Source organism: Rhinolophus sinicus, chromosome 1 (genome assembly GCF_057876585.1).
Source record: "Rhinolophus sinicus isolate RSI-liver-muscle chromosome 1, RSI-T2T, whole genome shotgun sequence".
NCBI lineage: Eukaryota > Metazoa > Chordata > Mammalia > Chiroptera > Rhinolophidae > Rhinolophus > Rhinolophus sinicus.
This window is the reverse complement of record NC_142501.1, coordinates 44,021,452-44,048,484: the sequence shown is the minus strand read 5'-3', so window position 1 is coordinate 44,048,484 and position 27,033 is coordinate 44,021,452. Positions and strand designations below refer to the sequence as shown.

At 37.5% G+C, this 27,033-nt stretch overlaps 2 protein-coding genes across 2 annotated transcripts in view; one reads left to right on the top strand and one right to left on the bottom strand.

The window, feature by feature from the left end:
- Positions 1-19,047, bottom strand: part of ALG10 (ALG10 alpha-1,2-glucosyltransferase) — a 285,651-nt gene extending 266,604 nt beyond the window's left edge. Inside the window, exon 1 of the mRNA XM_074325841.2 lies at positions 18,842-19,047. The gene's annotated coding sequence lies outside the window, so the exon portion shown is untranslated. The remainder of the gene's footprint in view (positions 1-18,841) is intronic.
- The window catches only part of SYT10 (synaptotagmin 10), a 63,512-nt gene continuing 54,679 nt past the window's right edge, over positions 18,201-27,033 (top strand). The window contains exon 1 of the mRNA XM_019736536.3: positions 18,201-18,723. Coding sequence (XP_019592095.1) covers positions 18,573-18,723 — 151 coding nt within the window. The 5' untranslated portion in view covers positions 18,201-18,572. The remainder of the gene's footprint in view (positions 18,724-27,033) is intronic.

Here is a 27,033-nt window from a genome sequence, read left to right as displayed (position 1 = left end):
TCATATTAAAAACTTGACATTTTGAATATTGCCATGTGGGAACTCAGGAAATCAGATTCTTCTTTCTCTCAATGTTTGCTATTTTAGCAAAATTGCTTTCCTTGTTTTATGTAGTCACTGAGTTCTCTGGTTCATTATCTCTGCATTCAGCCATTGACCTGACAGAAATTTCCTTAAATGCTGAAATTTAGCAGTCTTTTCCTTCATTAAGCACTTTCCTGATTGTTATTAGTTTTTCATTAGATTCTAGAGTTTTTCAGAAAAAGTTTATTCTGTCAGTTTTTGTCAGTTTAATAGTAATTGTTTCAGTGGAGTGAGTTCCCTACTCTGCCATTTTCTATGCTGTCATTCTTGAAGTGTATTTTTTAAATGTTTTATACAAAAAAAAGTGAGACAAACTATTAAGACAGAATTCGTGAATTACAAATGGAATTATATTATTTACCCTCATAAATTACTTATGGAACATATTTCCTAAAGAATCTAGATGATCAATAAGCTTTACTAAAACTTTAAGTACCATAAAATAATCAAATTATTTTCCACATATACCCTTTACACAACAAACATGTTTTCTGAAAATCTATGCAGAAGAATTTAAAAGTAGTAAAACTTCTTGAGCAGGTATCTTTTAAAGGGATCTTGTTCTAGCTATTATAGTACATTTCAATGAAATTCAAATATATGGTATTATATAAACATTCAAGAAAATTGTAATTATACAAAAATTGCAAGATAACTTTTAAAGGACTTACCATCTTTCAATATAACCATGTCTAGAAGTTTTCAACTGATTAGACTAATGTTGGATATATTAAAATTTTCAGGCTATCAGTGATTATAAATATCTAAATTCTCCTCTAAAGCATCATGCTGCTCCCTATAATATGTGAGAAACCCATCTGCGGAAGAGTGATGCTGCACTGCACAGACTAGCAAACCAGATAATTCTTTTTCCTTTATGTTTTATTTCAATTCAAATGAGAAATAAGCTCAAGAAGAGATCTTATTTTGTAATAAATTTTTCCAATCTTAATTCCATTTTTGTTTGTTGTGCTATTCAAATGTGAATTAGAAAATTGCACATATATAACAACCACAATTTTGTCCATTTACCAACATTCATGTTACAAAAAAAATAAGAGATATGTTGCCCATGTTTGAATTTTATTATCCACACAAAATGAAAAAAACAATGAAAAGTAATTATAAACACATTTAAAATGAGAACATTCAGAATGGGTGTTTTTTTTTTTTTTTTCAATTTGATGGCTCTGCACAATTGATTTCTGATGTTCTTCCAGAATTCAGATAATGGAAAATAAGCCATTTATATTTGTTCTCAAAGGGCTTTTTTTTTTCCCCTCCAAGGAAGCAAGCAAACAAATTAACTCAAGGAAACAATTTAGGCTAAGCCATTTGTAAACTAAATATACATGAATGTAAAAATCAATTTAAAAATAGACTCACCAAACCAGAACTAATATATGCCAGGGATTTACAAAGTCCTTAAGCAAAACAAGAAGCCAGAATTAAAGAACCTGTTCCTGTAAGCTTGAGAGGGTGGAGTTAAACAGGAAGTCCAAAATTAAAGTGGTGGCAAGAGTGAACCTAAAATATATGATTAGGAATACATGTGTGGAATGGCTTACAAAGGGGGAGCAGGATAGACAATCAATCAATTCAATTAACTGATACAAATTTTAAAGTCTCTTTTTTCTTACCTCTGTATTTTTACATCCTGGCCATGAATTGAAAGCTACTGTGGCACTTTGTAAAAATGCAGGTTTCTGGAATCGACCCTTGGATAATCTGATTCATAGGTCTGTGGTATGATCTACATGTTAGTATTTTAGAAAGCCCTGAAGATATTCTGGTGAATGTCCAAGGGTACATACCACTAATTCATATTTGGACGTTTAATGTTAATACACACAACTTTATATATCTGTACCCATTTTGTTAGGCAAAATTATAATCTCGATTTTCTTTTAGGACTCCACATGGTAATAGACGCATGAATTTAAATAATTTATTTCATGAGCTAGTTTAATTTTTATTTAATGATCAAATAAAAATCAAACTGGGACATTTTATAGCCCTATAGAATAGTAGAAGCAACTCTTCAGGCCCTAAAATTCAGGAACTACTCAATGTAAACTATGAAGTTTGCCTGCCCCAACCTCAGAGTCATTGCCTAGAAAGTCAAATAAAACTTGAAGTGCATATAATTCACTTCCTCCTATTTCTGATATGGAAGCAGAAATGTCTGCTATGTCCTTTCTCATGGCTTGCCCTGGCCTCTCAGTACAATGTCATTTCAAGCACCAGGACCTTTGCCCCTCCTAAAACAAATGAGGGTATAAATATGACAGAAAAAATGAGTTTTTACTCTATAAACAGATTGACGGTAGCCACTCTGGGGACAGAAGGGAAATCTTAATTATAGAAAGTATGAAAGAGCAGCAGGGCAATGGTGAAGTAAAAGTCATTCTCTGAGTAGATTGCGACAGTGACTCTTAAGCTTGCTCACCCAAGAAAACAGATTTCCAAAGAAAGGCTACAAGTATCTATCACTCTAGAAGACTGAACAAGTGTTCATGCAGTAGAAAGGTCACATGTTTTAAGAGTCTGAATAAACAGCATTTATATTCCAGCCCCAGTATTTCCTACGTGGGTAACTTTAGGCAAGCAGCATAACCTCTCTGTGCCTCTATTTCTAATTCTATAACCTGATGATAAATATATTGCAGCACTGTAGTGAGAATAAGAGGTTGTGTGGATGGGTGTGTGTGTGTGTGTGGGGGGGTGTGCATGCGTGTACACACACACACACACACACACACACACACGATATATCTGTTTTCCTGAACTGGCCAAATAGGCAAATGTGGTTATGGTAGGAATCACCACCCCTGAATTTTTCAAGTCCTCAATGGTGGCACTAAGTTCTGTGATTTCTCCAAAAATGGAATATTGCTTTTGCTTTACTATTTTCTTAGGTAGAAGCCGTTCTAGTGGCTTCCACTTGGCGCTTCTTACCATAATAGCCCTCACTCCACAGATCAGGAAAATACTATGGGGATTCTACAAGCTGCTGAGTACTTCTACCCCAATTATACATTCCAGAACTAGGGAAATTACCACAAGATAGGTTAAAGGACTTGCTGTGAGACAGACCTGAGTTACAATGCAGTTGATCACCTGATCTTCACAAGCCCCTGCTCTGACTGGTAGAACATGGTAACATTTTGCATCTCCTAGAAGTAATCAGTCCAGTAATCCTCTAAAAGTCTGATTATTTCCTTTTCCCCAATGCGTAGTCACCCCAGTGAAAGTCTATAGGTTCCTATGAGAAAGGCTGGGATAAAGTAACAGAAAAAATTGGGGGCAGTGTAGTGAGGTCCTTCCTCACTACAGAGTACCCAGCCAGCTCCCTTTTCCTTCAAGGAGTCTGGGTGGATAAATTCACTCAAATCTGGGAGAGCCATGACTGTTATGAGGATTCAAGTTAATTTCCGGTTCACTCAACATAGAACTCTTCCATTTATACGTATCAATTTAGAATTGAGTGCTGTTCATCTATGTCTTTTCTAGGTACATTGTGACCAACTAGCCAACACTACAGGCCTCTGGGAGTCGTCAGACTATTACGATGACTAATTTGACTCTGCCGTTTATTACAGTAACCATGTTCATCTTGTCTTTAGTGATTAAGTGCCATCACTTGGCCCCTGCTACCCCAGGATCCAATTATTTCCATTGTATTTAGGGATCCCAGTTCAACAGAAGCAGTTCCCACTCTAAATTCTGACCTACTAAGAATAACAAACAGGAGCTCTATAAGGACGCTGAAGCTCTTCTCACAATTGTTTTGTCACAGTCATGGTGAAAGGAGTGTTCTCCCACTTCCCTGGGAGGCTGAGCAGGTCTTACATGATAACCTGCCCTAATATTTTGATCTCCCTAAGATTTTGGATACTTTCCCTTTACAGTACAACAAGGCAGTTCTGGCATTTCAATCTCATTTAGTGTATGCCATATTTTGGTCCGTATTTCAACCAATTAAATAAATGAACTGTTAAAAGAGTCCTTTCTAACCCCTTAACCTAAAACACAAACTCCAGAACTCTGTTTTGTTGGCCCTTATCAATAAATTTGACCTGATCTAACTTTATGTTCCTTCTACCATTATCCCACACACTTAATAGACATTTCCACACATATTCCCCAGATTTCTACCCATCTAAATGGAAAACATCATGTAGTTCTTTTTGTGGGTCACACTTTGTACCTTACCTTTCAGGTATTAAGCATGCAAAAATAATTGCAGTTTTTGCAATTATTTTTAACCTTTTAAACCCCAATTATTTTTGCACCAACCTAATAGTTATAGGTCTAGAAACAAAGGCATGATGAGGTATGTCCTGAGAAGAATCAGTGATGTCTCACCAGGCAACTACATCATGAGAGGTCATTACAGATTATGCAGGCAAAGCACAGCAAATACCTTCAGACAAGGGTGGATGGGACGCTTCTACTAGAAAAGAAGACTCAGCAGAATTTAGACACTCGATGTACTGACCTTCATTGAGATCTTCCCATATGTCCCCATTCCAATTTCCAGGATTCTATTCCTTCCCAGTCAATTCCTTCACTTTAATAGAGAACAGCTGCAAAATTTGGAATTTTGCATTTGTGTTGTAATCCAACCAACGGTAATGAAATATGAGTTCACATGGAGATAGAATGGGTTTGGTTTTCAGAAATCTCAACTCCATGACTACAGGAATTAAATCTCAAGGCAGACACTGAAGTTTTCAGATCATTTATGCAGAACTGAGCTGGGAATTTGAAATCCTGAGCTCATCCGTTTTCTTTCTCACTTTCCCCAGTACAGTTAGGAACAATTATTCAATTTCATTATACTCCTTAGCTTGACTAAAATGTTCTAAGTTACCAAATGCAAGGTTACCCAGAACCTTGCCATTTGTAAGTATCTGATTTGCAGTATCCAATAGCAATGTTTTGTATTTTTCTATAGCCATGATCATGCCATAGATTACCAGTCTTCGCTTTACAAAACAAGGTGCTTTGAATTCATTGACAGTTTCTGAGATCTATCTGTAATCACACAATATTCAGGTGTATATTTCAGGGTAACAATTATTCTATGTACTCAGAATACTTGAGTTAAAAACAATTCAGAAGTATATTTTTTTATTTTAAATTCCTAGGAAATTCATTGTGTGCTTTCATTTGTTATTAACTCTGCTAAGAGTTATGCATGTGAATCCACGGAAGCATAGACTCCTTAATTATCAGACATTGATCTGGTGTTGTATTTTGAATACCAGGCTGGCACTTGTTCCAACTTAAAATAATCAGTGAGCTGAAAAATTTCTAAAGACACTTAAATCTAAAGTAGAATTTGTTTTCCTCAATAATGCCAATGGTAATGAAATATGAGCTCACATGGAGATAGAATTTTCATATAATATGTTCATGATGTTCCTTGCATCTAATTTAAGTGAGATTAGACTTATCTAAGATTTGTTTCGATGAAGGATAATGAAACGCAGTTCAAAACAAAGCATTTAAGAAAGACATGCATGGATGTTCTTATGATCACGATGGAGAGATAGATGTGAGGTCTATGAAAGTTTAAGGGAGATTGGAAGGCTGCCACCACTTATCGAATTCCTGTAAAATGTAAAGCACTAGGATATGAGCTTTACATACGTTATCTCATTTAATCTTCAGCCCATAAATAAAGTGTTACAATCCTCAGTTTACAGAAAATGACTGAGGTGTTGGAAAGGTTATTGCATAAGAATACTTATAGAGGAAGTAGCAGTAGGGATTTAAACCTACAATGTCTAGGGGGCCCAAACTCTTAATTACTAAACTATAATACCTTGTTACAAAAATTGTAATCTTATAAGAAGCCCCTTTGTAAACTTTAGATTGATTTCAAACATTATTACTATTATCATTACTATTATTATATACATAGGTTTTTACATTAAATAATACATGATTAGTGTTGAAAATTTGGATAATACATATACGAGGTCAGACAATTAAGTTCATGAACTCATCCTAGAAAAAGTGCCACATACCTCATTGCTGATATCACTACGGTCACCTTTGAAGTACTCCCCTTGGGAAGTTATGCATGGACACTAGCACCTAGTCCACACCGCAAAGCAATTTTGGAACTGTTTTTCTGGAATGGCCATCAGAGCTGTTGTAGTATTACCCTTGATGTCCTGAATGTCATCAAAATGTCTTCCTTTCAATATTTTTGTGATCTTCAAGTAAAGAAAGAAGTCATTGGGAGCCAGATCAGATGAATAGGGAGGGTGTTCCAATACAGTTATTTGTTTACTGGCTAAAAACTCCCTCATAGACAGTGCCGTGTGAGCTGGTACATTGTTGTGATGAAAGAGCCATGAATTGTTGGTGAAAAGTTCAGGTCATTTCAGTCTAACTTTTTTGAGCAACCTTTTCAGCACTTTCAAATAGTCAATTTGATTAACTGTTTGTCCAGTTGGCGCAAATTCTTGATGAATAATCCCTCTGATATCAAAAAAGGTTAGCAACATCATGGCAACAAGTTCACAAACTTAATTGTCAGATCTTTGCATATGGTTACAGGATGTAAATAAAGTACTGCATAGGGAGTATAGTCAAAAGTATTATAATAGCCATGTATGGTTTCGGATGAGTAGTGGACTTGGGTTTAATCACCTTGTGAGGTGTGTAAATGTCTGATCATTATCTTGTTTTGCACACCTGAAACTAATACAAAGTACATAACGAAAAATGAAATCACTTAAAAACATCAATTGTCCGTAAATGTAAAGTTTTATTTCTGCACTCTGAATTTTATTCCATTGATCTGTATGTCTAGCCTTATACCAGTACCTCTGTCTGAATTACTGTAGAGGTTTGTAGTAAGTTTAAAAATGGGAAGTGTGTGTCTTCCAACTTTCTTCTTCTTTTCCAAGATTATTTTGGTTATTCTGAGTGCCTTACACTTCCATATGAATTTTAGGATCATTCCATCAATTTCTGCAAAAAAAGCAGCTGGGGTTTTTATATGAATGGCATTGTATCTGCAGATTATTATTTTTTTATAATGAACTCGGGACACTTCATTAATTAAGGTCTTTAAATTCAGCAATGTTTTGTACTTTTCTAGTCTTGCACTTTCTTCATTAACTTTATTCTTAAGTATTTTACTCTTTTTTTGCTGTTAAAAATGAAACTGTTTACTTAATTTCTTTTTGGATTGTTCATTGCTAGTGTACAGTAATACAGATTTTAAATATTGGTCTTGTAAACTGCAATCTTGCTGAACTTGTATTTTAGCTGTAACTGTTTTGATATGGATTCCTTAGAATTTTCAAAATTATGTCCTCTGCAAAGATTATTTTACTTCTTCCTTTCCAATATGGGTATCTTTTGTTTCATTTTCTTGCCTAATTTCCCCAGCTAGAACTTCCAGTACAATGTTGAATAGAAATTGCAAGAGTGGGGATCCTTATCATTTCCTGTTCTCAAGAGGAAAGCTTTCAGTCTTTCACCATTATGTATGATGTTAGTGGGGTTTTTCATAGATGCCCCTTATCAGGATGAGGAAGTCCAGTTCTATTCCTACTTTGTGGAATGTTTTTATCATGAATTTTTTTTGTACGAATATCTATTTGTTCTTACAGTCAAGACTTAGCAGCCAGTATTCAAGATTGATAAATAAAATATTTAATCAAATTACACTATTATGATTTAACTTTTTTGTTTTGTTTTGTTTTAAATGCTGTTATCCTGAAGTTCTCTGGTTTTCTTGATAGCATCTGAATTGACTTTGAGGTCAATTCCAGAAAAAGCAATCACCAAAATATTTTTTGTTAATGTAGCATTATGAAAACTAGTGGTAATCCTAAAAAAACAACTACTCAGAAAAAAAACATACTCCTTATTTTAGAGGCACATTCTATGTCCTAGTACTTACTCATTAATGTTTGGAGCCAAGATTACAAATGCTTCTGCAGAAAACTTATTCATAAATTAAAATGGAAATATTGTGAGAATAGTAATCATTTTCAGACAGTCGTTTATCATATTAAGCCAAAGCTGACTTCCTGGAACTTATACCATTTAACTTACTTCTGCTCTCAAGAGTAGAACACAACTTAATTGTCTCTTCTGATGGGAAAAGTATACTTGATATTAGGAGATTGGTTCTAGGCTAGTTTTCTTGCAAGAACAGAACTTGGAATTTAAAAGTTGCAGAAATTTACGTACTGTATATTTTCTCATGTATAAATTGTATGAATATTTGTTCAATGAATGAATAAATTGTAATCACAGTGGTTTACAAAGCATTTGATCAATGCATCCATCTTCCCTGAAACTTTCCAAAATAAACCAGTAATTGTTTAAATTTTGGGGTATTTAAAAATTGGCATAGCACATCTAAGCTCCTATTTCAAATTTGTCAGACCCAGATAAAACCTTCCTACAAGATATTAAACAGTTTCATTTAGTAACTAAAAAGCTAAATAGTTGTTTTATTCCTACTCTGTGCCCATCATTGTTCTCAGTTCTGGAGATGTAGTGGGTGAAAAAGTCAGAGTTTGTACTGTAGTATGGGAAGACAGATTGTAAACAGATAAAAAAGCAAGAGGTGCAAATTTCCAGGTGTAAAATAAGTTATGGGGATGTAATGCACAGTACAGGGAATATAGTCAATAATACTGCAATAACTTTGTATGGTGACAGATGGTAACTAGACTTACCATGGGGATAACTTTGTAATGTATATAAATATGATGTATATTTGAAATAGGATATTGTATGTTAATCATACATCAATTTTAAAAATACATTTTTCCAAAGAGGGGCTAGAACCTCCCCAATGAGTAGAAATCAGAGAACATTGTCTCAAGAAGAATTTTAGAAAGGTTAATTGTGTGCTGTGTGAGGTTATTCATCATTCTCCTCTTGAGAAAGGTATACAGTTACTTTTCAAAGACTGTGTGAGTCTCAACTGTTTTACTTAAAAATGAGATGTCAGTTTGAGTGAAGCCTTGGCACAGAGTAATAAGAATGAACTGTAAAAGCCCCACCTTGCTTTCCCCCACCTCCATGTAATCTTCCTTATGTTCCCTCTTTAATTTTAAATGCACAAAAGAAACTGCAAGAAAGACAACCAAGATGGCACCATAGGTAAATGCTGTGCTTACCTTTTCTCACAACCACATCGAAATTACAACTAATCTACAAAACAACCATTATTTAGAATTGCCTAAAATCAAGCTGAACTGAAGCCTTTCAACTACAGATGTATAGAAGCCACCTCCTGACTGATAGGAAGGGCAGAGACACAGCACGGGATGTGGGCTTGTTCCACAACTATGTGTGACCATTAAAGACCGGGAGGGCTATTTCGGCTATGGGAGTCCCCCCATCTCCTAAAGGAGTGAGAGATCCCAGCACCACCTCAGCCCAGGGTTCCAGTGCTGGGGAAAGAAGTCCCCATAATTTTTGGTTGTGAAAACCAGTGGAGATTGTGTAATGAGTGAGACAGTACGGCTGCACTGCCAGGTGCTCCTCTCAAAGTGACAGTGTGTGGACTTACCCACCAATGGAATCACTTGTTCTGAGCTCCAGCACTGGGGCAGCAGCTGGAAAGGTGGCAGGGATAAATGATGGGGTATTGAGTTGTCTGGCTTGGGATGGGGGCTGGAGAGGTGGCCTTCTCCTGAACAGAAGAGCTCGTGAAGGCCATTATTTCTTTGTTGAGCTCTCCTCCTTCCCATCGCGCTAACACAGGTGACTGCCATTTCTGAGTCTCTGCTGTTCATTTGCCCGGCCCTGGCGATTTAAGACCTGGCACTGCCCAACTTTTGGGCACACCCAGGCTGCTTTCTGTGGCCTCTTGCTTTGGCTCAAGCTGCACTTTCCTAGGGTCTCTCAAAGGTTCGTGGAACCCAGACAAGCAGCATCTAGCTTGAGCAGCTCTAAGCTGGCATTAGTGGCAGCCAGCCTTGGTTCGCGGCTTTGCCTCTCAAAGGCACTTCCAAGCACAGCACAGGTGGCAGACATCTGTGGATTTCTTCTTGGCTCCTGCCAGGTGCCCCCAGGTGGGGCACGGGCTATAGCTGAAGTAGACCTACAGCAGATCCCCTCAAAGGTGATCCTGGGGCTGGCGCCCCCATTGGACAGCTTCAAAATGAGCTGGAGCATCACCTAGCCATCTCCAAATATGACACATCCACGGGGCAGATTGGGCAGGCACCAGAGTCCTGCTGCGGCAGATCCTGCTATGTAGGGTCAGCCTCTGCACAACAACCCTTCCACTGTAGTCAAGGCCAGTTCTCACAACCAGTGAGCCCAAGGGTCAGTCCCTCACACTGATGTGCAATTACCAACCAAGGACCAATTAGAAGAGGAGGGCACACACAACTCACACAAGAGACGCACTTGGAGCACATGGCTCAGGTGACCAGAAAGAGTGAGCTACTGAAGCCACTGAACCCCACAGCACACCTTATATAGTAGGTGTCTACTACATAAGGCTACTCTGCTAAGACCAGAAGACATAGCAGCCCTACCTAATACATAGAACAAACACGGAGGCAGCCAAAATGGGGAGACAAAGAAACATGTCCCAAATGAAAGAACAGAACAAAGCTCCAGAAAAAGAACTAAGTGAAACGGAGATAAGCAATCTATCAGATGCAGAGTTCCAAACACTGGTTATAAAAATGCTCAATGATCTCATAAAAATGGAGATGGAAACCATGAAAAAGAACCAGTCAGAAATAAAGGATACAATAATGGAAACAAAGAATATGTTACAGGGAATCAACAGTAGATCAGATGAAGCAGAGGATCCAACTAGTGATGTAGAAGATAATGTAGCAGAAAACACACAGCCAGAACAGCAAAAAGAAAAAAGAATCCAAAAAATTGAGGAGAGTTTAAGGGGCCTCCAGGACAATATCAAGCATATCAACATTCACATTATAGGGGTACCAGAAGGAGAAGAGAGAGCAATAAATTGATCTAGTATGGGGAATATAATCAACAATGTTGTAAAGATCATGTACGGTGCCAAACGGGCACGGACTTATCAGGGGGATCACGTCATAGACTGTGTAGATGCCTGACCAACGTGCTATATACCTGAAGAGCTGAAGTAGAATAATAATAAATGTCAACTATAACTAAATATATAGGTATATATAGTCACGGGATGTGGAGTACAACATAGGGAAGATAGTCGATGGTATTATAACAGCTGTATAAGATGTCAGAGGGGTAGTAGCTTGGGGGTGGGTTATCACTTTATGAGGGGTTTAAATGTCTAACTATTCATTGCTTTGTAAACCTGAAACTAATGAAAAATTCATTAAAAAAAAGAATGAATTGTAATGGGTTTACATATCAAATAATCCTAATCCAAAGCTTGGTGGTGATGATTTGTATTTGCATAGTGTTTGATACGTTTTTTTGAGCATTTCCATATTCATGGCCTCTTTTGAGCCTCAGGGCAATCCTCTGAAAGTAAAACACAATATTATTCTTACATTAGAAAAGAAAAACTAGGTTCACAGAATTTGAGTCAGTTATATATCACACAGCTCCAAAACGATGGAACTTAGACCAGAGGTTTCCTACCTAACTTGACTAACACACTCAATTTTTCATTTTAGATTGGTTATTTGAATTGATCAGGTATGAATGTTGGGGAACTTACTTCTGATGTAAATTCTTAGGAATACTTTTTGGTTTTAAAGAGGCCTTGTGGAACATTGGTTCTCAAGTGTGGTCCCTGGACCAGCAGCATTGTCACCTGGGAAACTGTCAGAAATGCAAATTCTCAGACCCTACTTCTGACCTATTGAATTAGAAACTCTGGAAGTTGGGCCCAAAATTTATATTTTTACAAGCGCTCCAGGTAATTCTGATGCATGATAAGGTTTGAGATCACCAATTTAAAAGATAAGTAATGGCTACCCCATATTCCTTGTTTTATTATTAAAAATAAATGATTTAAACTTTTTAAAACTTCATTTATATACATACACATTATATAGAGAAAAATTTACAAATATGTCTAAATATGACCATATCATTCATGATTTTTTAGTGCAGTCTTTGAAAAATGTACTCAAAATAATGGCAAGAATTTAAAAGTAGGAACATCGTTTTTGTAAGCAGGGGATGCAAAGAAAATGATATTGTTACATATTTCTGATGGAAACACAAATTGAATGTGATTTCATATAGTAGAGTTCTCTTCCTTGGAAATCTAGATCATATAAATGAAATTATAAGTATGTAAATAAATATTACAAGGTTTACTACAAAATGCACTATGCACTAGTACAACTTGTGCTACTAAATGACAGAGGGATCCATAGTGGTGAGTAATAAAAATGAAGTGAATTCCCATGAGTAGAGAAACAGTTGGATAAATTATGGCGTATCATCACACTGAAAAATTTATGGCCATTTAAAATAACTAATTAAAGGTACCTAGTTGAACTGGAAGGATTTCAGTTGGGTAAGAACTGCACCTTTTTGGGAAACAGACAAGACAGATCAACACCGATTTATTCATACACACATCTATCCATATGCTGCTTTAATTATATGAGAGAGGAGAAGAATATAACAAGATGCATGCAAAGTTTTTAAGAGGCATAACTAGTGGGGACAGGGATTGGTTGATAATGTAAATGGGGAAGTAGGTAAAGGGCATGCTTTTATCATCATATGCTTTTATCAATTATAGCTGCCTGGCTGAAGAGCCTTTTAATCTTGTTCTCCCTACTGTACGAGCACCTCATGAGGTTAGAAGAGAAGCAACAGCACACCGCAATACTTAAGAACCTAAATTCTACAAATAAGGCCTTAGTCCAAATCCAGGCTCTACTACCCATGGCTATATGGCCTAAGAAAGACTACTGCAGCCCTCTGTAGCTCAGTTTTCCAACCTGTAAAATGAGAAAATAATAGTACCTGTATCACAAGTCCATTGTGAGAATTAAGTGGGTTAATATACGTAAAAAGCTTAGAACCATGCCTGTCACTGTTCTAAATGAGTTAATATCTGAGTTACTATAACAATTAGCTTGCAAAGTACTTAGTTTTATATAGTAAATATAAATTATCATTATTAAATCATATGCATAAAATATATAACAGACCTGACACAAAGCAAGTGCTCAAAAGTTAATATCTGTTCCTAAGATACAAATGACCATCTTCTGCCTTCTTGAAGGACATATTCCACTACTATCACACACTCTTCCTTCTAACCCATCTTTTCCCAATTTCCCTAGGAATAGAACAGTTTCTACCAGTTTCTACCATATCCTACTATTTCTGAAACAAGCAAGTAAAGGCTTTTATTGCTGACAACTAGAAGAAAAAAGACAAGGTTGAAAAGTGACACATATTATTCATTCAGCAAATATTTATTGAGTGACTATTACTGCTGACACAGTGCAAGACACATGGAAAAGAGCAGTGATAAGAAAGAAAGGTTCTCCACTTACCAGAGTTTATTATCAAATTAGTTATTTGACTTAAATTACATGTGCTACAAAAGAGAAATGGAGAATGAAAAGAAAGCACAGTCAAAGAATTTAGAAAAGAACAAAGAAAATAGGCAGACGCCAGGTAGAGCAGGGCTTTTACAAGCCACTTTCAACGTATTTGATGTATCTAAATCTCAATGGGAAGGCACTGGGAATGATGCAATCAGAATTGCCTTTTAAACAGTTATGTACGATGGATTGGAGACATGCTTGTGTTCCTGTCCCTTCTGAAATGACAACAGACCAATAAAAAGGCAAAAGGAATAGGAGAGGACCCAGGAGATGATGACAAAAGGCCAAAAGATGTCAGTAGGTTTATAAGATAGAAGCAGGTGAAGGAGCAGAAACGGCCTTGCTGAGCAGAGGGCGCTTAAACCTCTAGAGGGAGACAGCAATAAGAAGTGACAGCTTCACCTCACAGAACCTCAGGAAAAAAAAAAAAGAAAAAAAGAAATGGAGGTAACTTGTACTGATTCTGTAGAAGATGGGGGTGGGGGGAGGGTGAGAGGCTAAAATAGGGGAATTGGTGCACTTCTTAAGGTATCTTTAGGCTCAAGTTGCCACCCACATAACTCTTTGGTCAGGTGATTACCCTTCCCCAGACTCGCAAATAAAAGTTTTTAGCTTGAAGATATTAAACCAGAAAGGCTTCAATCCAAGACATCAAAATTACAAGAGGGAATAATGAAGCCCCAGTTTGAAAATGGAGGGTTAAGTAAAAGCCGATTTTAATTATTACCCCCACATCCCTAATGAAAGATTAGATATTACCTTCTAATATGTGGGGGTGCTCCAATTCAAAATACCCTGACTTACCCCTCAGTTAAGCCCTTTGGTTATAAGCCTTACTAATGCACTTGGGATGTCAGCTCCATATTGTAGTGCTCTGAAATATAAATGGAGAGCACTTATATTTAGTCATTTATATCAGCAGACCCCTGAGATAATTCTACAACATGAAGAACAACAACTAAACAAAAAAAATTAAAAAGGAAGTTAATCAGAAAAAAGACACAAGACAGAATCAGAGAGGGGAGAGTTAAAAGTACATTATTAATATGGTTAGAGAAATAAGTACAGACCGTGTATCCATAAAATAAAAAAATCAGTAAACAAAAAAGTATGCATATCTTAAAACTATAATAGCTAATAGCTGAAATTGTAGTAACTTAATAGAAGATTCAAAAGGGAAAGTCAAGGAAATCTCCCCAAAATTAGAGTACAAAGAATAGGGAGTGGTAGAGATGGAAATAGAAGAAAAATGAAAACTTGCACTCGAAAATCCAGAAATAAATGAGTTCTGGTGAGGGGACTACACACACACGGACAGACACACACACACACACACACACACACACACACACACACACAAATAGGCAGAGAATTATTGAAGTAATAAATCAACAGAATTTCTCAAAACTGAAGAACTCAAAACTTAGTCTGTTTGAAAGACTCACTGAGTACCTATCAGGATAAATGAACAAAGTGAACACAATGGAAAGAGAGAGCACCAAACCTTCAGAGTGATGAATCAGGTTGATTAAAAGGATCTGGAGTCAGAATAGAACTGTACTTCTCAATAGCAATACCCACTCATGCAAACTAGAAGTCTGGTCATCATCATCACCAGTTGGGAGTGGTGATGCCATTCTCTGAATCAAGAAATATAGGAAGTATGTACAAGAAGTTAGAATTACAATTGGGCTCTTATGAATCTGAGCTACTGTGTTTCCCCGAAAATAAGACCTAATTGGAAAATAAGCCTTAGCATGCATGATTTTTCAAGATGACATGCCCTGAACATAAACCCTAATGCGTCTTTTGGAACAAAAATTGATATAAGACCTGGTCTTATTTTGGGGAAAACACAGTAGCTGTAGAACACAGAAATGGAAGGTAGGGATTTTTTAAGTTATAATTTAATATTTGTCACTGATCTTCATTAGGGTAAAGCTCAGATGTTCTGAGATGTCCTCATTTACCCCCCACCCTCTTAGTTCCTGTCTTGGAGGTCAAGTAATAGTTGAATTTGTAATGATTCCCAAATTCCCCTTCCTTTAAGGAGATTTCTATCAAAGGAGATAACTCTTTCCGCTCCAAATTTTGAAAGGGCCATGGGAAGGGGAGAAAGAAAGAATTGGAAGAGCACTGAGCAAATGGAGAAATGAGTGTTGAACATTCAATGAAAATTACCACTCCAGAGGCTAGCTGAGCTAACACAGGAACTATCTCAGGTCTTCACCTCCAAACCAGTTCTTCCTCTACTTAGTGCAGAGGTCACTCAGAAGCAAGCTGCGAAGGTGACCCTTAAGGCCTGTATTTGTTGACTATCAATGTCTCATAGTATAGCACTTTGCACAGCATATGGTGCGCAGTAGATATGTCAAACCTGCTCTCCCCTCTTTTACTATTTTAGAAACTCCTTCAGAGTGTGGGTGGGGAAGTATATGCAAATCTGTATTGTGTGGTTTTCTTGTTAGGCTCTTGTTAGTTGAAATAGATGGCAAAATTGTTTTTTGAAGATTGTGGATTGGAATTCTTGTCATCTTACCCGTCAACATCGAAAAAATTACATTGACTATAGTTTCTACTTTTCCCAAAACTGCTACCAGAGCTGTTAATAAGTGAGAAGAAAAACTGGTTTGATTCACCTGCTAATGAGCTGTGAGACGGTCTAAAGCACAAAAAACATCATTATGGTATTAATTTTAGATGAAAGCAAAAATATTTCCGACAAATGAATTCATACAAATCAATATACACGTGAAATTAACTCTGATCGTTGCAGAAACAGTAGTAAGAGTAGCAACAGGCCAGGCACAAATACCAGAAGGATATTTTCAGAATGTTTTTACTTAATATTTACCGAAATCAAACATAAGAGGGTCATTAAACAGACCTGCTGCATTACTCCACTTAAGCAATTACCACTTGTAAGTAGAAAGAAGACAAAGTACTCATTTGGCCCTCCCACGCAACAGTTTGTTCATACAGTAAATATGAAAGCACAGCATTGCATTGCAGGTTGTTTTACGTAGGTGGGTCTGTCTGTCTAGGTCATGGAGGCGTGGAGGGCAAGGACCACTGCAAAGGGCCTTATTAAGGTGTGTTACGTCTCTTCAAACATACAGTAGATATGTAATATTTTTTAAATGACAGTGAAATTATTTCTTTAGTCAATCTGTCCTAAAAACCACCCAAATTGATGTGCAGAAACACAAAAGCAAATAAAGCTTGCACATTTTAGTTTGTCTTAATTCGTGATAAAAAATAGTCCTAGTTATTGTCCTATGAATCAGGTCAAAATGCTTCAATTAATGAATGCTTACCTACTGGGATGCTATGCCTAATATTTATAGCAAGCTTTACCATCGTGTCCTTACAGAGTAATTTATCATCAACTGTCAAGCAGTTTAAAATAAGCCGACCTATTCTACTAGTAAAAATATGCTAACAAGTTCAGGATATTTCATTTCAGAAATGAATCCTCATCTACTAAAGGTTAAATCAATCCTCAGGTTATAATACAGCACCACACTCTGCCTGAAAACAATTTAAAAAGAATGTAAACGCATTTACTGTAACCTGTGGCACATGTTTACTAACATTTTGCAGCTTTAGCTCCCTTAATGATTTGCACCTGTTTGCAATGCATCTGTTTGTAAGAACAGGTGAATTCAAGCCCCTCATTTTACAAATGAAGATCTGCAAGCAAGGTCTTCAAGGTTAAGCAGAGGTGTGTGAATTTGAATTTAACCCTCCTGTCCATTAAACCCATGCCTTATCTTTCCAGTATTTAAACCACCTGTAAAAGGGATAAAGGGAGTCAAGTTGTGCATTCTCAGTTGCCAATCATGGATTAATCAACAGAATCCCGACTAGTAATCCAAATAACAGATTTTGTTTTATCGCCTAAGAAGGTTAAAAAAATAAAAAATAAATCAAAGGCAATAAATTTAAAATCTGCCCATTCACAGTATTTATGCATAAAGAAAATCTGAACTGTATGAAAGTAAATGTACTTTATAGTGAATTTCATTACTAGTAATAAAAAGACCTCTAGGGTTAAACAGTCTATCTAAATCATCATCGTTAGAAATCATTTTTAAAATGATTTCCAAGGACGTCTGTCTTCCTCCTATGGACGTCTGGTTTGAGTATGGATCTCTATTTTTTTTTAATTTAACTTTTTCAGTGTCTTCAGACAGATTGACTTTTCAGAAAAGTAGAAGTGGACAGAGCAAAGAGAGGAGCACGCGTCTGTAATAAAGTTGAAGGGACACGGGACAAGGGGGTTGGGGTGAAGGGAGACTGAGTCTGAGAAAAGTACAGAGAAAACCGAGATTTCTCCTCCACGCTGCATGCCAAGAAGAGCATCCCGGGGCTCAGTGGGGGGACTCAGCCGAGGCGCCGGGCCGCCCCCCCCCCCTCGGGTGTCAGCCCCCTCCCCAGCTGACTGCAGTGGAGGGGGCTGGAGCTGCGCGGTCCGCCGCGGGTCGTCCGGGCCCGCGCCGGGTTGCGATTGGACGCGCCACCCCCAGGCACCTGCCAGAAACACAAACGCGCCGGGAACTTGCGGGGGGCGGGGGGTGGCGGCGTTCCTGCGAGTCGAGGGCTTTGGCTTCTTTCCGTCTCCCCCCTCCCCTCCGCACTCCAAGCCCGGGCTCTCTTTGCAGCTCGCCTCGGCTCGCTCGCGCGGCCGGGAGTTGGCGCAAACCTCGCCGCCGCCGCCGCCTCGCGCGAGTTCCCGCCCCAGCCTCTCCGCTTTCCTCTGCTCCCTCCGCTCCCGCCATGGGGCCAACTTGGGGCTCCTAAGAGTTGCTACCTCTCAGCAGCGCGCTCTCTGGCCAAAGTCCCCGCGGGCGGGATATGGCTTAGGGCGCAAGAGGGGCCAGCCTAGAGGTAACGAAAAGGGGAGAGAAGTCGGCCAACTGAGGGCAAAAAGGCCAAACGATGAGTTTCCACAAGGAGGACGGAGTGAGCAGCCTGTGCCAGAAGGCTCTGCACATTGTTACCGAGCTGTGCTTCGCGGGCCAGGTGGAGTGGGAGAAGTGCTCGGGCATCTTCCCTCCGGACAGGGGCAGCCAGGGCGGAGGCAGCACAGGTAACCGGGAAAGGGCACCGCGCGCGCCCCGCGGGGACCCCGCGCCCCCCTTCTCGCTCCCGTGTCCTGCGCCTCCCGCGCGGCGCTGGGGCATCTTTGGGACAACGCGCCTGCCTACCTCGCTCCTTCTTTCCACTCAGCAGCTGGCGACTTCGAGCGCGGGCCGTTCAGCTTTTGTCTCATCTCCATCCGCCCGGCTCCTTCCACTTCTCCGGTCTGCTCTTTGCCCGCCAGCGCCGTCTCGCTCCCTCACCCCCTCGCCGCTCTCTCCCACGCCTGGCGTCTCCCTCCCGGAGTGGAACGGCGAGCGCGGGCGGCGGCGCCGAGACCGCTAGTCCGGCGCTGCCTGCAGGGTCCGCTTGCCTGAGGGACTCCGACTGCTCTAGCTCTTCCCGTGGGTCGCGGGTCGCGGAAGGGGCCGGGCGGGACAGTCCGTGCTTGAACGCAAAGAATCGCTTTGCAAATGGGGCTGCTTTGGCTTCCGAAAGCAGCAAAAATCCCGGAACGGGTAATCCGCAGCTGCGACCTGTTAAGTACTTGACAGTTTCCAAAGCCCTTTAATGTATATGATTTTCTAGGGCTTCATGACAAAGTTGGCAAAACAGCAGGGATTACTATTGATTGCCCATTAGGAGACAGCTAAGGCTCAGGACACATATAGAGTAAGTAGAAAAGAGGGAAAACCCTTTCCACACACGCTCTCATATACACCCCAACATAGGAAACTTGGGAAGAAATGGGGTGGGATAGAGAAGGATATCGATCGTCAGAAACCTGGAGGTGGTAAGGAATCTCAGGTGACAGATTTTTTTCAAGAGGGAGGGAGGGACCGTATGTTTTGGTCACGCGTGAGGGCAGAGGTTTTAACGACCTGCGCCATGGTTTGTGCAGCCTGTTATGCTAGTCTCACGGGAGAGATGACACGTTTATGGGCCGCGTGGTTTCAAGAGCCCCTTGTGAGGGTCACTTGTTGCTTTGGGAGATAAACAAACACTGGTGTCAGGATTTTCAGCGTCAGGCTGGAAAGTTGTCATTCCTTCTGCAGGGTCTTGTTTGTTCCCCTTTGCTTTGCTGTCGTTTTAGTCTCCTGCCGGTCTTGGCGGGTTGAGGGTAGCCAGGGCAACAAGAGCTGGACCGCTAAACCCAGGGGAGCTGACTGTAAGAGCCCTGCGAGCTGGGAAGGAGGTGAAGAGGGCTCATAGAGTGACCCTCCATCACCACTAAAAACAAAGGGTGAGGGAATGGAGGTGAGAATAGATTTGGTGTAGCTTTTACATACCATTATTTGTATGGAATATCTGCAGGGTTTTCTAATTCTCTGATCATGGCAACAGGAACCAAGAGAGGCTTCAGTCTGCTCTTGGCAGAACCTGAAGAGATGCTGCTGCTTGGACCCTGGAGCAGAATGATACATAATTGGTGCTATCCACGTGCTGGGAACTTAGATATTTTGTGTATAACCACAACAGCCTTTTCCATTTGTTCAGTAGGTATTAAATTCCTGGGAATGTATGAAACTCAGCTATTACTAGAAGCAACGGGGTGAACGAGGTGTATATGCATCCCATGTATATGGTTGCTGAGCATAAGATAATCGTAGTGTGTGTGATCTTGAAGTCCTCTGTGGTGACATTGGATAAAGTCTTCTGAAATGTGTTAGTGAGTCACATGCTAAAGACTCAGAGAAGGGGTACAATGGAAGGAATGAGAGTATTTAAAGACCTGCTTTTGGTCATTTAACAGTTGATGCTGTGGAGAAAAATATTAATTCCCCACCCCTTTGTGATCCTACACTAAATGGTTTCTCAGATTGGCTGGTAATGAGGAAAATTTGTGAAAGTTAGAAACCAAACAGTACTAGCTTCTAAATCTTTGTAAATGCACAACTCTGTTAGCTTAAGGTAAAACACAGTATTGTATGAACTATAGAAAGGGTTCTGAGCTTGCCCTAAACACTAATTCCTTTTGTCATCCTAATTCCTTTTGGACTTTCCCTTGGGAACAAAAAGGGCGTGGGTGGAATTAGTCTAAAATAAATACGTGGATATTCTTCTCCCCTTAAGGGAAAATATATACTATTCAAATGGAGTATTTGATTGAATATATATGAATATATATTGAATGGCTATCCCTAGAAAAGACCCTCTACTAGGTTGTATAGGAGATACAAGGTGCACAAGATTGCATTACATTTCCCATTTGTAAATCTATGCAATAGAAGTAAAAGACTTTAATCAGCAAATAAACTCCCAATATCATGATATATCTATGAAGTAGATTCAAAGATTATTTACCAAAACTTTAATTATATGAATTAGCCACCCAGCTTCACATTGTGCTTTAAAGTAGATTTTTTTATAACTTATATACTCATGCCCCTTATTATGGGTCCCAAAATACCACTTTTGGTAGGTGATTCTTCTACTCACTGTTTAATAAGGAACACATTATCAGTCGGGGGACATTAACATTGAGTGGTACAGTGGTTGTTTACTCTGAATGTTAATCAGCATTGCCCAGATGGTGGTAGTTACTCTATGGCTGCAGTGACAATTGAAAGCTTCCAGATTGTGTATATTTTTAGATTTCTTCACGTAGGGGAGGGGGAGAGAAATTCAGGTAATCCAGATGGAAGTCATTGTACATTAAAGAAGTTATGAATCACAGCTGTAAATAAGATATTCTCCTACTAGTTTTTTAAATGCCAATAAAGAACAAGCTTCACCATCCTCTTTACCAAAACCGCAGTAGCAGAAGCAGCATCAGTGATATGGACATTGAGAATCTACCAATCAAGTTGATCAATTCCATATTTCAGTAAACTTTTTGAAGACTTAGACTACAGCTGCCAACACCAGTTAATTTACTCTTTTCGAATAGTTTATTACAGACATTATCGATGTCAACATCACTAGTATACTAGAAGTTTCATCCTGTGTAATTTTTAGAAAGTCAGATTTTTGCAATCTTTTTACCACTGATTCTCCCCTTCAAGTAAGTATGTCACCCACTAAATTCAGCTTAATGCACAATATGATTTAATACTAGAATGCTTAGGAAAAATACAAAACAATATATTGGTTTCAAATGTTATTTTTCAGATATACTGTGACTAAATATACAGAATAGTTTTGAACTGGAGTTGGGTTCATTTCCAGTCAGTCTTTAATTGCTGCTCCATATCCAAATGCTTATGAGGTTTTAGGAAACCACATGGTTTGAAAAGCATCTCTCTTAAATCATAGCTTATCAAAACGAAACCCTCTTAAGCTCACAGTCACATCACAATTGTAGAGACCTAAGCTTAATTTAAAAATTTTAAATAGACATTTAACTCATCAGTGTTTTAATTTTGCATTTTTACACTTTTAATTTGGGACTAAAAATTTTTAAATAAAAGTTTAAACATGTTTTCTAAATTCATACATGTGTGAATTTCTCAATGTGGGGATGAGTAGGTAGATAGCAAAGAATTTTATTGAAGTTACTTGACTACTCAGAAAAGAGCTGGCTAAGTAAAATTTAAAACTTACATCATGATTTTCCTGTGATTAAGGCAGTTTTAAATCTATCATAAGGGCTTAAAATGAGTAAGCCCTCATAGGTTTTTTCTTCAAACACAAAACAATGATTCATAGGTTTTTTCAACAAACACAAAGCAATGATTATTTATAATTTTTATATCAATATACTGCTGAGTTTTGCACATTCTAATGATCGTATAAAGAATTACAACTTAGAAACATAGTGGAAATTTTTATTTGAGACTTGTAGGTTTGGAAAAGAGTAACTGAACCACACACAGTGAATTCAGAGCTATAGACCCATATGAAGGATGCATGAGAGGGTTTTGTCCTTCCTCCACTTTGCCACTCCCTTGAAAAATGGCCGGCTTCTACTATTTCTAGTCTCATTTTTACTTGATTGTCAATACATGTTGTGCTTGGTTTCATGTTCTCTAAAGGGAAATGGATGGCTGTCTTCAAAGGCCAGACAGGTCTCAGCAAGCACTTATTTTTCTTAATTCTGAAACATCAGTATTTTGGCAGTATTGCCAGGATATTTTACTTTAACTTAACGTTTTTTTTTCTTGTGACAAATTAAGATATTTCCTCAGTGAATCTCTGAAACCTGATTCTTATAAGAGTGATTTTATGTGCAAAGTATATAGCTATGCACTTTATTCAAATCACATTTTCTTTAAAATCTAATTATCGTTGTAATTTTGTTTTATGGAAAAAATTAGCCATTATTTGGGATACATCTGCATTCATTACAAGCTTTTTATTGTACAAAATTCTGACAGAAGACAAATATTACCATAAATGTTTAATAGAATTTCCAATGCCAATTAAAATGATCTATACTTGAAATGCAATTGTGTTCTTCCTTCCTGATCTACACTTTATTCTACTAATGATGTGCACATGAAGTCAATAGAATGTAAGCTTTTTGAGGGCAGTGGTGTGTTTGCTGTTTTATCCTCCTTGCCTAGAAAAATCTGTGGCTCTTAATATAATCTCAATAAATATTTGTTGAATGAATGAAAGAATGAATAATTGAATTAATGAATTTATCCTCAAGAAGCCTCATTTTCCTTATTTATAAAATGATGTATGCTATTTAATAATCTCCAAATCCCTTCTGAAAATAAATTGTATATATTTGTATCTTTGTGTGTCCAGTGTCTAATACAGTATCCTATGTAGATAAGCATCAAAATATTTAGTTTATGATAATGGCAGAAATTAGAGCACTTGAGGCATTTAAAATCCAAACTATAATGAACAGCATACTCATAAAAAAGCATTTAATACCCTGGCTAAATTTGTGTTGCATAATAAATGTATTGAATTTATTGAAGTTCTAGAGAAGAGGAAACGTCTGTTTAGTATATCCACTTACAATAGTAAAAGGAAAGCCTGTTAGTTTGCTTAAATAGAAAGTAGCTTGGACAAAAATGTCATTCAAATTGCTATTAGTCATTCCAATTAAAACTAGAATCACTATTTTGCACTAGTGAAAACTAAGGCAGGAAAAGCTAGCAACTTCTCCTCAAATCACAACTAGTTAGTGATGGAGGTAGCACAATAACTCCTTAGATTCTAAGTTCAGCAAAGAGTAGAAATAGGAAGAGATCCTGGGGGCATTCTTGGTGTTATAGGGCACTGGAGCAATGTTTGTAAAGATAGGCTCTCAACTGTTTTTATACTGTTGGCTGTAATTAATGGCATATAGGAAGGTATCAATAAGATTTCTCAGTGTATAATTATGACCCAAACCTCAAACTTTCTTTTTATTAGTTTTGCTGTCATCTAAATACAAGACACAATGTTTTTACTTTTTCTTACTTGAGTATATGCATGCATATGCACTTAAAATGCCCACAGCTAAGTTTTTACTCATACTATTGGCCAAATATAATTCATTTATTTCAACAGTAAAATCATGTAAAATGTTTTAGTGTGTTTTAAATACATAATTTTGAGCTTATATAATTATAAATATAGCTCCTTTTATATGTTCATTTACAAGCTTATAATGAAAGTAGATATTAAATTACCAGTTAAATTGTTTTTGTTAATTTTTAATTAGAAAATAATCAATTAAAATATCATTTGTTTTACTTTCCAGCCATATTTTGGCTATCTACATTAACTAATTAACAGTCCATATTATTAGTGAAATTCAGTACTGTGAATATTGGAGACAAAATATTACAGTGGAAAAGAGCTGAGAGTCATCTGTTCAAAGATTCCAAAGTATGTATGATTAGTATGAATGTATCAAAGAAAATTAGACCTCCTGATAGGGAGTGTTATTGTTAAAGGTCAGTATATTATTTTGCTTGTTTCTAATTATACAATACTAATTTCCTTTGTTGGTGGCATACTCAAAAATGATCATTGCTTATCTTCTTTTGCTTATTTAATTTTTCAATTACGGGTTTTAATTATTTTTCTTTTCCAATTACAGTTAACATCCAATATTATATTAGTTTCATTATATTAGCATAGTGGTTAGATGTTTATGTAACTCACGAGATGCTCCCCCCAGTGTATAATATCCTTTATGGAATTTACTATGGTGGCCTCAGAGCTAGAAGGGTAGAATCATCCTGGGATGGTTAGGGTGGGGGTGGGGTGGAGTGGAGGAACTGATATTAATAACTTTTGTTTCATTCAGGTGTATCCTGAGATGTGTTATGATCTACTGTCTAACATTCCATTATTGAGTAGAGAATATTACAGTTAATTTTTAAAATCTTGTAAATGTCAGTTTGTTCATGTGGCAGAATTATTTTAATCAAACAACTAGGACTATTGTTTTCCATGTTCATTGTTCCCTTACTTCTATTTCAATCGTCATAGATTTACAGGAATAGTGGGTAAAAATATTAAAAAGCTTATTATTTCTGATATGTTTCAGTATGAGTTGTTAATGTATCTGAAAGGTGGTTTTAGCATTGTGCTTTTATTCAGCAAATATTTATTGAGCACTTACTATGTGAAAGCCGCTGTTCCAGATATTAAACCATACTGGTGCCATTAATTAAATCTGCATAGTTGTTCAAGTTAACCTAAATGTAGAATTAATAGACAATCACAGATTATAAATTATTTACTCAGTAATGAGCATATGTAAAGATTATAAAAATAAATTGGGGTATTTGAATACCATATTGGGTACCATATTTTATACCACATTTGATTGAACCTATGATGCTATTGAATATAAGATGCACCAATATCTTATATAGTACCAAAAAAGAAAAAATAATGTTGCCAATTAAAGACATGACACTTTCTTATTGCATAGAATTTTTATTTTATACGTATGGAGAGACCTCTGTTAAAATTTAACTAGACATAGACTTTAAAAATCATATATCACTCTTGTATAAATATAAAAAGGAAAGCATAATAAATAAATGGGTTAAAGTAGTTTTAAAATTAAGATTCTGAGTCTTCTGAATGGCCTTTTGATTCAGCGTTGATGATGCCTTTGTTATTCCACTGAGTGTTGAACTCTGTGCCATCAAGAGTGCTGTCAAGAATGTTAATGATAGATTGTTTTGCTTAAAAGAATTTATAAAAGATGTAAAGGCCATTGGTGCTATACTCTAAAGATACCTGCACAATTATTTGGAATGTGGGCAGTGTTGCCAAACTCATATGACACACTACCTTTCCTCACCCAATCCCAACAAAAGCTTGGCTTATAGGGTTAAGGTTGTGCTTCACTGTTTTCTCCAGTATTTTCATCCAGGCCACTAAGACTCATTCTTTGACTTTCAGGGATGATGCTTTTCCTTTAGCGCATACACATACAGAGAAAACTGTGACACCATTGCTCCCTTGTTCTTAGTGAGTGTACTAAGCCACTGATACTAAGATACATTCTGATTTCAGAAAATGAAAGTGTTTAAAAATATGGATTTTATACTCAATTAAATGTAGTAGTCATGTTTTTGGCTTTTTTTTACCATTGAAATTCTCAAGAAAGACAAAAGTCAATAAAATGGAAATGATCAGAAGCATTGTTGCAGGGATACTTACAATTGAATGATTATGTGTTTGATTTGTAGATGAGGAAGAGACTGCTAGTTGTTTCCCAGTACTCACGGTTCCCTTCTATCTTACAGTAATAGAATCCTTTCTTTTTAAATGGCAAGTGACATAATTAATTAAAAAATTAAAGAAAGTTTAAAAGGACAGCTTTTCTCAGCCTTCCTGTGGTTATGACTAAGGTCTTTACATCAGAATGTTAGCAGATGGTATGTACCACTTCTAAGTTGTGCCCTTACAATGAAGGGACATTCCCTCACCTTCCCTTGTCCCTTGTTATTCTTCCTCCATCCAGCTGCCTGGAATTTGGACCTGGAAGCTTGCCATCTTGGACTTTAAGGAGAAGACAAAACCCTTCGAATAGCAAAGCAAAAATATAGAAGAAACCAAACGCTTTGAAACTAATGTATCTGCCCTGGCTTGCTTATGCTGGGACAGCTACATGAGAGAGAAACAAACTTCTATGTTGTTTAAGTCACTATTAATTAGATCCCTTGTTATAGAAATCAGAATAATGCCTATTAATAATAATAATAATACCATATGAATACTATAAATAAGTTAACCTCAAAGATAATTCCAAATTTTCATCTTAGAGGCAGCTTACCTGAGCTTTTTTGAATATAAGTTGCTGATTTAAATTTTATTCCTGTTCTTTCTTTATAAAATGATGCTATGTGCATGGTCTGTGTTCAGGCAACAGTGGGGAACAACCAAAGAAACAAAGGGCTTGGAATATCCA